The following is a 13,803-nucleotide window of genomic DNA, read 5'->3' on the forward strand; positions in this document are numbered from 1 at the left end:
CAAGCGCTCACCTTTGAACTCGGTCATTCCTCCAGCTTGGGTGTTCTTCCCAGACTCCCAAGCCTCCTTCCTGTCTTCCTCAAGCTTTTGTTGGTGTCCCTTCAGCGAGGTGACACCTCTAACCACCCTGATTGAAATGGCAACCCCCAGGCCCCTCTCTGCCCCTTCTGTGGACCTCCATGCACAAAAGTGCATAGATTTGTCAGTCATTTGCTCTGTCCCAGCCACATTCAGGTTGAAATCTGTTTTTGGTGTTTTCTCCCTGGTTCCTGAGACAGAGCCTGAAGACCACAGGGCTCATATCTCTTACATGACAGAGACCAAAGATGGTTCCGATTTCAGGGTTTTTAGAATTGCAGATATCTGAGTGTTCTTGTACAATATCTCTGACCACAAACCCCAGGGTCTAAAATGTTCAGATTAAAACTTTTGAGTGTGGGGTTGGGTAGGGGTGTGTGGGACACGCCTAGCACTCGGGAAGCAGAGGCAGACAGATCTCTTTGAGTTTATGTCCAGGCTGGACTATAGAATGAGTTCCGGGATAGCTAGCGTTACACAGAGAAACCCTGTCATGAACAAAAACCTTAAAAACAAAACCGTGAACGCTATGTCGATGTTTAGAAAGCTTCAGACCTCAAATGGCACCCTCCAAAGTTTCCAAGTTTAACTGGATGAGGTGGCACTCACATGCGACCATCCGTGGGCAGCTGAGGCAGGACGGAGAGATCACGGTCGTATCTCGGGGCATTGCAACCCTTCACATTTGTGAGCTCTGCCAGTGACCGTGCCCAGGCGATACCTGGCCGGCGAATGGCCTGGGTCAGCGGGTTCACCACTGGGCCGCCATCATCCCTACCTAAAGCACACACATTAAGGATTGAGGACCCTCCAAGGGAGGCGTGGATGCCGCTGCCTAAGGAGAATACGGCAGGTGGCACCCTCCTACAGACCGGGCACTTGAGAGAGAAGGCTGGCAGGTGGCTGGCGCTGTGGAGCCCTTTTCTGCGGCGACATTGATTTCTGGAGTGCTAATTAAACAGGTGGCTTGGAGGGACTTTGCTGAGGAAAATGCCCAGTACTGTCCGAGACCGCGGCACAGATCTGGGCTGGCGAGGTGTCCTGTCTCGGCTTATTACCCTTTTGACTCTTACACCGGGATCCGGGATAAGCGTGTCTTTGTTTCTGGGAAATTCGCCAGGCTGGGCAGACACAGCTGAGTTGAGTGGGATGCCTGTGTGGAGGAACTTTGAGAATTTCTGACGGAAGCGCCAAACGGAGCTTCGAACTTGTGTAGGTCACGGTTACCCGTGCAGGTGCCAACTGGTGCAGTCCTGAGAGCTGTGGGTCAGAAATGGAGCTTAAGACCCCAGGAGAGACAGTCAGAGGTTTTGTTGTTGTTGGGGGGGGGGGGGCGGGAACAGAGCCAGGAGCTTGAGCACTTCCTGTTTGCATGTGGAAAGCCCCGCCCATCCCCTTCCCTGTGTCTCCTTTTTGCACAGAGGGGAGGGTCTCTTCGCCCAGAAAAAAATGTCACAAACATACATTCATGTCAACTGTATGTGGCAGAAAACTGATGACGATCACGGATTAAGCAAACCGTGTTCCCCTCTTCTACACAGGGCCTGGATTCCTAGTTACCCGTGTTGCCACTGCTATTCCTAGTGTCCTACCTCTGCATCCAAGATAGTTGCTCAAGCTCCTGCCATTTGGCAGGGAAGGAGCCAAAGAAGAGTTTATCTTGGGCCAGTGAGGCGGCTCGCTGGATAAAGGCACTTGTAGTGGAGCTTGATAACCCGAGTTCCATCCGCAGAAACCCAGGGGGCAGGAGAGAACTGACTCCCACAAACTGTCCTCTGACTTCACAAGAGGGTCGTAACACGTGCACACCCATCACAATAAAACAATTCTCTGGGCACTGGTGGTGCACGCCTTTAAACCCAACACTCGGGAGGCAGAGGCAGGGGAATCTCTGAGTTCAAGGCCAGCCTGGTCTACAGAGTGGATTCCAGGACAGAGCAAGTTCCAGGACTGGCTCCATTGCTACTGGAAAACCCTGTCTCAAAAAAACCAAACCAAACAAAACAAACAAAAAAAGGACTACTACATCAAAGTCACATGCTACACACTCAGGTGTTACATCTCATGGTCCTGAGCATCATTCCCATTGCCAACCTGCCCTTCTAAATTTCTCCTCTAAAATTCCTCAGTGAGGAAAGGGACAGAGCAGGCAGAGGGTTGGCATCGTCTCCCGCGGCAGTTGGGCGTTCCACACAGTTGCTGCCAGGGGTGCTGTTAGGATTTTCGTTCCCTCTGCCCTGAGTCTGGGGATCAGAAGTTCCCTGCCTGGATCTGTGTTGTAGAGAGGAACGGAGCTCACATGCTGGAGCTGAGCCTCAACTCCCAGCTGCAGAGCGAGCCACGGGCCACCTTGAGTGCGTGCTTCAAATCTCCGGTTGCCTCTGAAGCTGGGAGCACCCCACAGTTGACAAGTTGGCCACACAGCCCTGCTGTCCTTGCTGTCTCAGGAGCCTGGAGATTGTGGAGCAGGTGTCAGTGGCACAGTGTGCTCTGGTGAAATGCCGCCGCAGAGACCAGGATGGCACACAACATGTGGGCACCAGCAGCAATGAGAGGACCAAGGGTAGGGATTGGAAGGCAAGGAAGCTGGAGCCATTTATTTCCCCTGTTTTTTTGTTTGTTTTGTGTTTTTGGAGTCCTGTGAGGAAGCTGGGCTGTTTGCTTGTTTTGTTTTGGAGACAGGGTCTCACTATGTAGCTCTGTCTGTCCTGGCTGGCCGGGCTGGCCTCAAATTTACAGAGATCCTCCTGCCCCTGTTTCTGGGTGCTGGGATTAAACGGAGGCACCCCACCCAGCTGAGAGAGCTGCTTTTGAGTTCCAAACAACAACAGTCCTCTGTGATTTCAAAGACAAAGCCTTGAGTGGTGGGAACTCACGGTGGGCTGGGAGATGCCCTACAAGTGAGAACCAGAGTTCACCCCCCCAAAACCCACGGAAATACTGCCGTCTGTAATCCAAAAGAAGCAAAAAGATTGGCAAAGTAATCTGCATGGCTGAGATGGAACTCCAAGTTTAGGGGGGCTCTACCTTGATGTATGAGGTGGAGTACCACCCAGGAAAACACCTGATGTCACCTTGGTCCTACACACACACACACACACACACACACACACACACACACACGAGTCCCTCATCCTGTAGGCGACAAGTCAAATGATGAAATAAAACATTGTGGATCCCCTGGCATTCACAGGCCCCAAGTTTGATCTTCACCACTGACAAAGAAAAGAATAATATAAGCCAGACTTCTCCCCATTTGATAGAAAAGCTACATAAAGTCTGTGGTGTCCCACTGTACTTGAAGGAGTTGGAAGCCTAGTTCCAGGTTCCTTGTATGGTCACAATAGGATGGATATAGAGCAGACATTAGTACCGTGCATCCCTGGCTCTGTGGCAAACAGGACCAGGAGCAGTGACACCGGAAACACAGGTGCCCCTGCTCCCACAGTCTGCTTTCTAAACAGCATCCTCTACAACAGCAACCAGGGACCCTGGGCAGGAGGGTGGCATGGGGCATGCAGAGAACACGCAAGACACATGTGCAATGCCAAATGTGGCCAGACAGTAGTGGCTGGTCAATAAATGATGGGTTCATGTCGAAAGGACAAAGTGCCAACTGAAAGGGATGCAAGGTGGCCAAAGACAGCCCACTCTGAAGAACAAAAAAGGTACGGCAGAATTCGGGCTGTAGAATAAATCTCCGCGAGTCTGTTGTGGTGTGGTCATGGGCTGGATAGCTGCACAGGGCAGAAAGGATGCCTCTCTCCCCCTGAATCCCCACCAGCAACTAGACAGGATGATGGAAATAGAAAGTTATCATTTGACGAACACCACAGTAAGAACTGTGGGCAGGAGTCATCAAGGGCTGCTAAAATTAGCCTGGGAAAGCCTGAGAAGAAATGGGGCCTTGGCAGAGAACCTTCCTGCGCGGTAACCAGTTACAAAGATCCTTCCAACAGCAGAGAAGCCCAGCAGGTGCCACCTCCCAGCAACGGTCAAGGTCGCCAACCCCTGTGGCAGCACAGAGCAGCACCGCAAGCCCAGTGTGCCAGGCAGCTCTGAGCCCACCCATGGTTTCTCCTCTGTCCTTGCCCCAATCGCCTAACACTGAGTCTAATCAAGAGCAAGCCAGACTGAGGGCGTTTTTCAACTTCATTGACCAGACTTTCTTCTGGAATGTCACAAGGACGGGGGGGGGGGGGGGGGGGGGGGGGGGGGGGGCTGTGCCAGCTGCAGAGAGGGGCGCCTCGACAGCCCAGTGCTGCTAGGCCCTGAACCCCCACAGCCCAGCATTGCCTGCACACTGACAACATTGTATCCATGCTTTCTTTCCCATCTCTTCCAGCTCTATTTGTGCCTCCGTAGGAGACCATGGTGGGAAACTGGGCCAAAGGTGTGTGAAGGGGAGAAGTTCTGTAGTTGGCGTGTGATACAATTCATCTGTAAGATGAAGTGCAGGAAACACTGGTTTATTACAAGGGTTTTTGTCCTTAATTGTGTGTACAATGTGTCGCTTCTGGTCCAGTGGTGTCTTAGAGGAGATGAAATCTGGTATCTGGAATAGAAATCCGTTTGTTCGCCTCCCAGCCAGCACCCTTCCTGACAGACAGGTGAACTGTTACCCCACCTGGAGCCCTGTGAGGATTTTGTTTTGAATTTGCCGACACAAGCATGTATTTCTTACATAAATGGGATATTTTTTTAATCCTTACTGTGTGGCACGTCCTTGTTCATAGCTGTGCGTCTTTTTTTGGTTGCATGGCCCCCTGAGCATAGGTGTTTTCTCTGTGTGTTGGCCTTCTCGTCACGTGAATTGCTTGAGCATTTTTACCGTTCTGGCAGAGTCTGGGGTCCTCATATACTTCTCTCAGCATGCCTGAAGTATTTCCTCTAGGGTTTGCACCCTGACACAGAATCAGAGCTGACAAGCTACCAGGTTGTCCCCCAGATAAGTTGTCCCATTGCAGTCCAGCCAGGAGCATCTGTGACTGTGTCCCCTCCCTGCTCCTCCCCTCCTTGTCCCTCCCCTCACCCTTATCACCTTCCAGGCTGTTGCCCATGAAGAACATAATAATGATTGGGGTAGGGGGGTAGACATTTGTTGGAGCCCAGTGGGAAAACAGTAGAGCCGGTCTCTTTCAGGTCTAGAACAAACCAAGGGGCAGCAGCTAGAGAGGACATTGGAAAGCTGGCCAGAGAAGAAAAGTCCTATGTCCACAGGTCCAGCCTCTGTCTCCCCTGCTGCATGAGAACACTCCCTGGACCTTCACTGGGTCCATAGCATCTTCCTTGGGTGCCCCTCTCCATCCATGCTGTCTTCTCATTAGTGAGATGGAAACTCTGAAGAAGAGTCCCTACCCTCTGTGGTCAGGTAGGGAAAAGGGGGCAGCATTCAGGGAGGATAGCTCCAAACCCCTAATATTGGGGGTCATTGGGGCTCAGGGTCAGGTGTGGCTGGAGCAGCGGGGAACCCTAGGCCAGCCATATCTGGAAGGGTGTTGAGGTGTGCAGGTTTGGTGGCTATCCTTGTGATATCCTCCAAATGTTTGTTCATTTAACTGTTCTTGTGACAATAGATCTTGTGACTGTCAGGGATAGGTCTGGATCTTGGCTGGTCAGGTTCCCTCACAGGTGGGAAAACAGAAGCCTTGTTCAGTCCTCTCTTCTGCCTTGGTGTCACCTGGTGCTTCTGAGTTTGTCGCCTTGACACTGCTCAGGTCTTGTGTTCCCTTCTGGTGTTTCTGGGTGGGCATTTTGGGGGCATGGAGCATGGGAGTCCCACTGGGGAAACATCTAAAATCCCTGTATGTATCTCAAACACTCCCACCCTGTCTGTCCTACTGCTAGCTGACTGATTGCTCGCATCTGATAGTTTCCTACCTACTAAAAGAAAAAGAAGAGAGAGGTTGCCACAATCACCACCATCAACACCTCACCATCACCACACTGGTGCACAGCTGGACAGGAGGTAGGGTGATGGTGCACAGCTGGACAGGAGGCAGGGTGGTGGTGCACAGCTGGACAGGAGGCAGGGTGATGGTGCACAGCTGGACAGGAGGCAAGGTGGTGGTGCACAGCTGGACAGGAGGCAGGGTGATGGTGCACATCTGGAGAAGGAGGCAGGGTGATGGTGCACAGCTGGACAGGAGGCAGGGTGATGGTGCACAGCTGGACAGGAGGCAGGGTGATGGTGCACAGCTGGAGAAGGAGGCAGGGTGATGGTGCACATCTGGAGAAGGAGGCAGGATGATGGTGCACAGCTGGACAGGAGGCAGGGTGATGGTGCACAGCTGGACAGGAGGCAGGGTGATGGTGCACAGCTGGACAGGAGGCAGGGTGATGGTGCACAGCTGGACAGGAGGCAGGGTGGTGGTACACAGCTGGACAGGAGGCAGGGTGATGGTGCACAGCTGGACAGGAGGCAGGGTGGTGGTGCACAGCTGGACAGGAGGCAGGGTGATGGTGCACAGCTGGACAGGAGGCTGGTTAGCTGATCTCTGTACAGGAGCACTTTCTGCAGGGAGCAGTCTCCAACCCTTAAGCATCCTGGGGATTGGAATGCCGAGAAAGCCATGGTGGGCATTTTCTGTGCACACTGTCAGAATTCACACAGGGACCTAAAGGCAGCTTTGCCATCGCTCTGAGCCTCACCACCCCAGATGGGCTCTGTTATTTTCCCGTGAGTCTGAGGTAATACAGATATTTTTGAAAGTTTGGTTACATTTTTATGTGTGTGTTTGTGCATATACACACACATATATGTACTGCCATGGTGTGCATGTATGTAGAGGTCAGTTCTCTCCCACGACATGGATCCTGGGGATTGAACTCAGGGCATCAGACTTGGTGGCTGATGCCTTTACCTGCTGAGCCATCTTGCTGACCCTAATTAATCTGAGGGTTCCTTTGGCTCGGTCCCATCTTGGAGCCACATTTAAAGATGCTCACAAATGGAGCCCAGTCTTGGCTTTGCCCTGAAACAGAGTCAGGAGGAAAACACGTGTCTAGATGGGCAGGGAGGACGCCCGTGCTGAGCTCTGCGTCAGGTTTTTTGTGTGTTGGCCTCATTTTTAGGTATAGAACTTTAACACACCTAATCTCATCAGATCTCAGGGTCTAAGCAGGTAGGGCCTGGTTAACACTTGGGTGGGAATCAAAGGTCTCCATGACAGAGTTTTCTGTTCTTCTCTGTGGTGCTTGAGACAGCAAGTAGAGATCTCCTCAGCCTGAGTCCTGCAGCATAGAGCCTCAGCCCAGCATGGCCTTTATACAGCGGCTGTCTCTGCAGTCCCCCACCCTCTAAGTTGTCCAAGGTAGGCACAGGAGGCCCGCGATTCCTCCCCTGCACGTCAGCAGTCTCCTTGTGAGCTGCCCACACAAAGCTGGGCAGTGAGTGATGGTGGACATGGCCCTGCGCTGTAGGGAACATGACCATGGCCTAACCACTGTAAGGGGGGGGGGTTGGGGTGACCCAAGGCCCCAGATCCACCAGGCTCTAGAGAATGAGCCGTCTAGAGGAAAAAGAATAGAGGGGAAAGATTTGGTGGCGTCTTCAGGCCCCAGGGCTGCCTGCCTCTCACCTGTGTCACTCGGATCTCAACCAGGCCACACCAGGAAGACAGGCAGCTATCTCCCCCACCACCCAGCTGCTGTGGAGAAAAAAAAAATACATAGCTTTCTGAGGAAGACTGTCCTTTGCTGCCCTCGGGGGGAGGGGGGAATGTCACTCTAGCATCTGCCCGGAAGCCCCCCAAAGCGGGCCGGGCTGCCAGTTTCCTAGGGCGGAGGCAGGCTAAGTTCTCTCGTTGTCTCTCCCTACCTCTTCCTGGCATTGCAGACCATCTGTCCCTGCACTGCCCACCCTCCACCCTTTTAATAGCCTTGTCCCTGGAGAGAAGGGCCTCCAGGTGGCTTCACAGCAGGTGGGGGAGGGCAGGACATCCCTATGACGCCTTGAATTGGATTGAGGTAGGTGTTGGGGAGGCAGGTGGCTAGGAACGTCCTGATGAAGGAGGTTTCTCAAGGCGGGGCGGGGGGGGCCTTGCCGAGCTCCCACTCGGGTGGATAGATGAGTGTGCACACAGCCGAAAGGAAGGGAAGACAGGGCAGAGGGAGTCGAGGGGACGCCATTCTAAAAATACAGCCCATCTGCGTCGTTGTTAGCTAGTTTCCTGGGAAACCTCTGGGAACAGAAAGCTCAGCAGGGTGGCAGGGTGTGATCAGGGCTTAGGGTGGCAGATCCTCATCCTGCCTCCTGAGCTGAGGGTTAGGATGAAGGCTCAGAGCTGCCCTCAGGTCAGTCATGGGTTCCATCCATTCCTGGGACCTTTGAGTCCTGGGTCAGTCCGTCACTGGCCTTCTGTAGGAGGAGCAAACAGGACAGGGTTCAGGAAGGGCAGCTTCTGCCTAAGCAGCTGCTGAGGACCTACTGCAGGGGGAGGCTAGAGAGAGTTCATCCCTCCACCTCCTAGGTGGCATGGCATTAGAGTGTGAACACGGAGCACTAGGCCCCCAGACAGGGCCTCAGTCTCCTCATCTCGCTTCCAGTCAGGGTGAAGTGTGTTAGCACAAGTTAACAATTTACAAACGGTGGAGGCCTAATAAGGGGGAGGAATTGGACTGAGTGGTAATAACGCTCAGGAGGCAGAGGCTGACCGACCTCTGTGAGTTCAAGGCCAGCCCGGTCCACAAAGCAAAGTTGCAGGACTGTTACACAGAGAAACCCTGTCTTGGAAAACAAAACAAAATAAAACTCTAAACTAGCCTGGTTTACATAGTAGACTTATAATGTTACAGGTCAGCCAAGGCTACATAGTGAGACTCTGTCTCAGAGATTAATTTAAATGTTTAAATTTAAATATAATTTAGATATTTTTAAAATATCTCCTTCCATACTTTAGAGTAGACATCCTTTTTTTCTTTTTCTTCTTGTTATATATTACATCCCTACAGCAGTTTCCCCTCCCCTTCCTCCCAATATCTCCCTCCTACCTCCCCTCCCCACCAGATCCACCCCCCTGCCTCCCATCAGAAGAGAGCAGGCCTCACAGGGACATCAACCAAACATGGCATAGCAAGCTACAATAAGACCAGGTACATGTCATCTCATCAAGACTGGACAAGGCAACCCAGGAGGAAGAGAAGGGTCCCACAAGTTGGCAAAAGGGTCAGAGACAGCCCCCGCTCCCTTATTAGGAAGCCCACAAGAACACAAAGCTACTCAGCCATAACATATATGCAGAGGGCCTAGGTTGAACTCCTGCAGACTCCCTGGTTTCTGCAAGTCCCCATGAGTTCTGGTCAGTTAATTCTGTGGCCTATGTTCTCATGGTGGACACCCTATCTTCAATCCCAATCTACCCCTCCGGGAGCAATGCCTGAACTGGTTGCTTATTATGAATATTTTATCGGAGTTTTACTGTGTGTCTCAGCACCCCCACCCCCACCCCGCCGTAGCTCATTGTCCACCATGCTCTGTCATGAGATAATGCTTTAGTACACTGTAAAGATTTGGCAGCGGACCGGGCAGGACAGAAACTTCCCTCCCGGGGACTGTGTGACATGATGCACGGGGCCGTTTGAATCTCTGCTGCATGGTAGGATTCTGAGGGCTTCTGTAGCTGCTTTGTAAAAATCCCTACCTTTGTCATCCGTGTGTGACGACATGCATGCAGAGATCAGAGGACACTGTGGGACTCTCCTGTCCTTTCACTCTGCGGGTTCTGGGAATTGAACTCAGTCGTCAAATCTGATGCCAGATACCGTTAGCTGCTGGACCATCTCACCAGCCCTGTTAGCTGCATTTCCCCATGATTTGAAATCATCTTCGTCAGATTACCAGAGCAACATGTGACCCTAGTGGCCCAATGATGGGCTTCTGGCTTCTTCCAGCTTTTCTGTTGATGGCCACACTGGTGATCATTCCCAAGACTAAGTCATTTGTCACCTCCCTGGCTTCCTCAGAAAGTCTCCCCCAGTGAGGGAACTTGCTGAGTCTTTGGTAGTCCATGTTGATATACCCCAGCTGTATTCCCCAGACCATGGTTTGAGCCTTTTGAGGAATTTTTACTCATTTTTGCAAAACTGAACTCCAGGGGGAAGCAAAGGTATCAGTGCTTTGGTGGCACACAAATTAAGGAAATACCAGTCTGAGGCTGGGCATGTAGCCCAGTGATAGCATGCTCGTGTAATGTGGGGGGCTCCGGTTCCATCCCCAGTGCCACCAAAATCTAGAAAGCTCTGCTTTCTGCCCTTCTTAGCTGGCACTGCAAGATTTGCCTGTTTCACAGTCATAAAGGGAGAAAAATGAGTATCTAATTTATTAATTAATTGGGATAGGGTCTCGGTATAAAGTCCTGGCTGGCCTGCAACTCGCTCTGCAGACCAGGCTGTCCTCAAACTCACAGAGATCCACCTGCTTCTGCCTCCTGAGTGCTGGGATTAAAGGCAAACACAGTGTTGACTGAATATTTTATTTTAATCCGAACTTCTTTGAATACTCTCTATGTCTTAATGGATGCCTAGTGCAAATCCTTGACTTATTTCCCTCCTAGGTACATTCTGGCCTCTGCCACTATACCCAAGTGAGAGATGGCACTGCCTCTCCTGCAAGCCTCTCATCCTGGGTTCTCTGTGTGTCTGATGTTTTTGCTGCACCCTTATACAGACACACACAGGGCAAATATGTACATACTGTTTAAGTGTGACCCTTTCTTCCTCCAAAGCTCCTACGTTTCTGTGTCGGGGCTGGAGAGAAATGGCTCAGAGGGTTAAGAGCACTGGCTGCTTACCCAGTGGTCCTGAGTTCAATTTCCTGCATCCACATGATGGCTCACAACCATCTATAATGGAAATCTAGTGCCCTCTTCTGGCACGCAGGCATACATGCAGGCAGAGCACTGTATACAGAATAAATAAATCTTGGGGCGGGGGCAGTTTCTGCATCTGTCTGAGTCACCCAGAAATCGGAGTATGGGACCTCTGGTGGCTGTAGGCAGAGATCTTCTGTCCTGACGCAAGCTCTGTTCAAGTCCCAGGAAAGAGAGCTCTCGCCTCCCTTCCTTTCCAGCTTCAATCTACCAAAGTCTCTGCAAGGCACTTCTGACCGCGTTCTTACCTCCTCACAGAACCTCTCTGCCTCACCATAAATGCCGGGTTTTGTTTGAAACTTACAGGGATCCTCTTGTGTTGCTTAGTTTTGCAGAACACGTTTTTATTTGAAAAGAGCAAATGCAATATAATTTTCCTTGTCATAAAACAGGTCTTGGAGAGAGATCAGTTGTGATCGCCTGGGGGCAGTAGCCCTGGCCTGTGTTGTCCTCACTGGGCAGCTTCAGAACAAGGCCCGACCTCATGCTCCCTTCTTTCTAGGGCTTCTGCTCCACGACGTGACCATGGCCGGGCTGCAGGAGCTGCGATTCCCTGAGGAGAAGCCCCTACTCCGGGGCCAGGATGTGACAGAGCTGGTGAGTCGCCCCTTCCAGGTCCTGGGGGCCGTGCGCCACCTTGTGGTGAAGAGGGAAATTGCGTGTTTCCTTGCAATGTTTTTCTGTGGTACTAGGGAGAACTGCCCTGTGAACTCAGAGCTACCCAGAACTGACTGGTTCATTTCTTGAGGAAGTTGCAGGGTGAGCGTTGCTGGGTATGCATCCTCCCAGCCTTCTTTGCAGCTGGGAAAGGCAGGGGCCCAGTGCTTTCCACCTTCAGCTCCGTGTTTTATTTCCACCCACCTTCCAGCCTCCCGCCAGAAGGAGCAGCAAGGATTGGGATCTGGTGGCTTAGTGGGGCTCCCTGGGGGAGTCCAACCACATGAGGCCACAGCCCTGCCCCTGAACGGGGCGTCGCTGGTCATTCAACACATAACCTCGAGCCAATCACCTCCGCCTGGGTTATTCGAGGGTAGCCTGTAGGCAGTGAGCTGCGCATTTGACAAACTCTTCATCCCAGGTTCCAGAGTATTGTCACACACACACACCACCCCGCCCCGCCCCCCGCCCCTGCACCTCCTTCCTTCCCAGTCTCCTTGAACCTTGAGGGTTATCTGCCGTATTTCCAGCCGCTTCCTCCACTGGGAGACATCAGCCCAAGAACTTACAGGGCAGGCTTCCTACTTTATTCTGGCTCTGCTCAAGAGATCCCAGGAAGCCTTTGCCGGCCACTAGGCTGTTCCTGGCACCTCTCCACTCTGTCGTCACTGACAGCGTGTCCCCAACCCTGAAGCACGGGTCTGTCTTGTGCCCAGGTCTCTCCAGCCTGCTGCCGCACTCCCTTTCTCCTGACTCACGGTCCTCCCCTCCTGTTCCTGGCAGCCTTCCTCCTCCTTCTGCTGAACCCAGTCTCTCATTTCACGCCAGCGGCCATCGGGGGCCATAGTCTCCCACTTTGGTATTTGAGATCTGTGTTTCAGACTCCTGCAGAGGCCTCAGTCCTTGAGTCAGCAAGAGGCTCTTGCTGGGTACCCAGTCACCTCTGCTTTTTCCAAAGAGGCATTTAAAAAAAAAAAAATGCCCAGTGTAGCCTCCTCGTGACTCCCAGCAGAGTCCTGGCGGTGTCGGCTAGCTGTGCCTTTGTCTTCCTCGGGCTGTGATGCTCTCAAGGTGTCTTAGCATCCTGAGTGCAGTGCCTGCCTGACATCTTCACTCTCAGAACGGTGTAGTTTGCCGGGTACAGACTTAGGTACAGGTATCTAGAGAGGGTTGAGTACGGCAGGCCCTCACATCCACGGTGTTCACACCCAGGACCTCAGTTAATCAGACAGAATCAGCCAGAGAAAATCGTCTTTACACACTTTTTTTTTTTTCTTGTCCTTGCTCCCTTACCAGCGGAGTATGGCATCTACTTCCATGACATATGCCTATCTTCTAGAAGATGTGTTATCAGCAACCTAGAGCTGATATAAATTGTACAAGAGGAGAATCATGGGTGCTGGGCAGATATAATGCCATCTTAGAGAAGTGAAGTTTGGTACCTACCGAAGGTTCTGGAACCAATGCAGAGGCAGGGGGATGACTATATTCTTTGTGCCTTTCCACCTCCATAAGCCACTTTAGACCAGCTTTCCATGAAGTCTGCAGGGTCTGAGGACTCCTAGGTTCCACAGGACACTGGCTGCCCCTTCTCTGGATCTCCCGGGTCTCTCCGCCCCTCATGGACTTTCCATTCATCCAGACCCTCTCCTGCCCTTTGTTCTGACCTCAGACACCTCCTGTGGGTCCCAGGGTTTCATGTCAGCTCATTTTCCTGCTGTGTCTTGGTTTGTGGGCCCATCCCTCCCACACGCCTATCTCCTGGGCCCCTAGCTTCCCGAGAGCATATAGCACACCCTACCATTATCTGCCTCATCCTTTCTGTCAGATTTTGTGTTTTTAACAGAACTGCCTCCTTCTCCCCCGAAGTAATTACCTTCCCACACTTGCTTTGCAACCGTCTCACTGAAGGGGCTTTGGTGACAGGCTTCGTCAGTGACCAGCCCTGCCCCCTTCTGCCAGCAGCCCCCTTCCTAAGGGGGTTCCAGAAGTGGCCACCCCTTCTCCCTGGACAGCTGTAGTTACCCTAGGCCTTGGACGAATCAGCAAGTCTCCCTACATAGCCGAGGCTGGCCTTGGGTTCCCAACCTCCTGGGTGTTGAATGGTTGACCCATGCTACTATACTCGGCTTTGGGTGTCTGTCTTCTGAGCCACATGCCCCTCATTTGTGACGTCAGATTGTTCATTTAGATTATCCCG

The 13,803-nt window shown here is 52.3% G+C and overlaps 1 protein-coding gene across 2 annotated transcripts in view; it reads left to right on the plus strand.

The window, feature by feature from the left end:
- The window catches only part of Ndrg4 (NDRG family member 4), a 36,342-nt gene that overhangs the window by 6,493 nt on the left and 16,046 nt on the right, over nt 1–13,803 (plus strand). For both annotated transcript variants that reach the window (XM_087900488.1, XM_087900487.1), the window contains exon 2: nt 11,449–11,543. In XM_087900488.1, coding sequence (XP_087756614.1) covers nt 11,449–11,543 — 95 coding nt within the window. The remainder of the gene's footprint in view (nt 1–11,448; nt 11,544–13,803) is intronic.

This window comes from Myodes glareolus, chromosome 22 (assembly GCF_982192425.1).
Source record: "Myodes glareolus chromosome 22, mMyoGla1.1, whole genome shotgun sequence".
NCBI classification, from domain to species: domain Eukaryota; kingdom Metazoa; phylum Chordata; class Mammalia; order Rodentia; family Cricetidae; genus Myodes; species Myodes glareolus.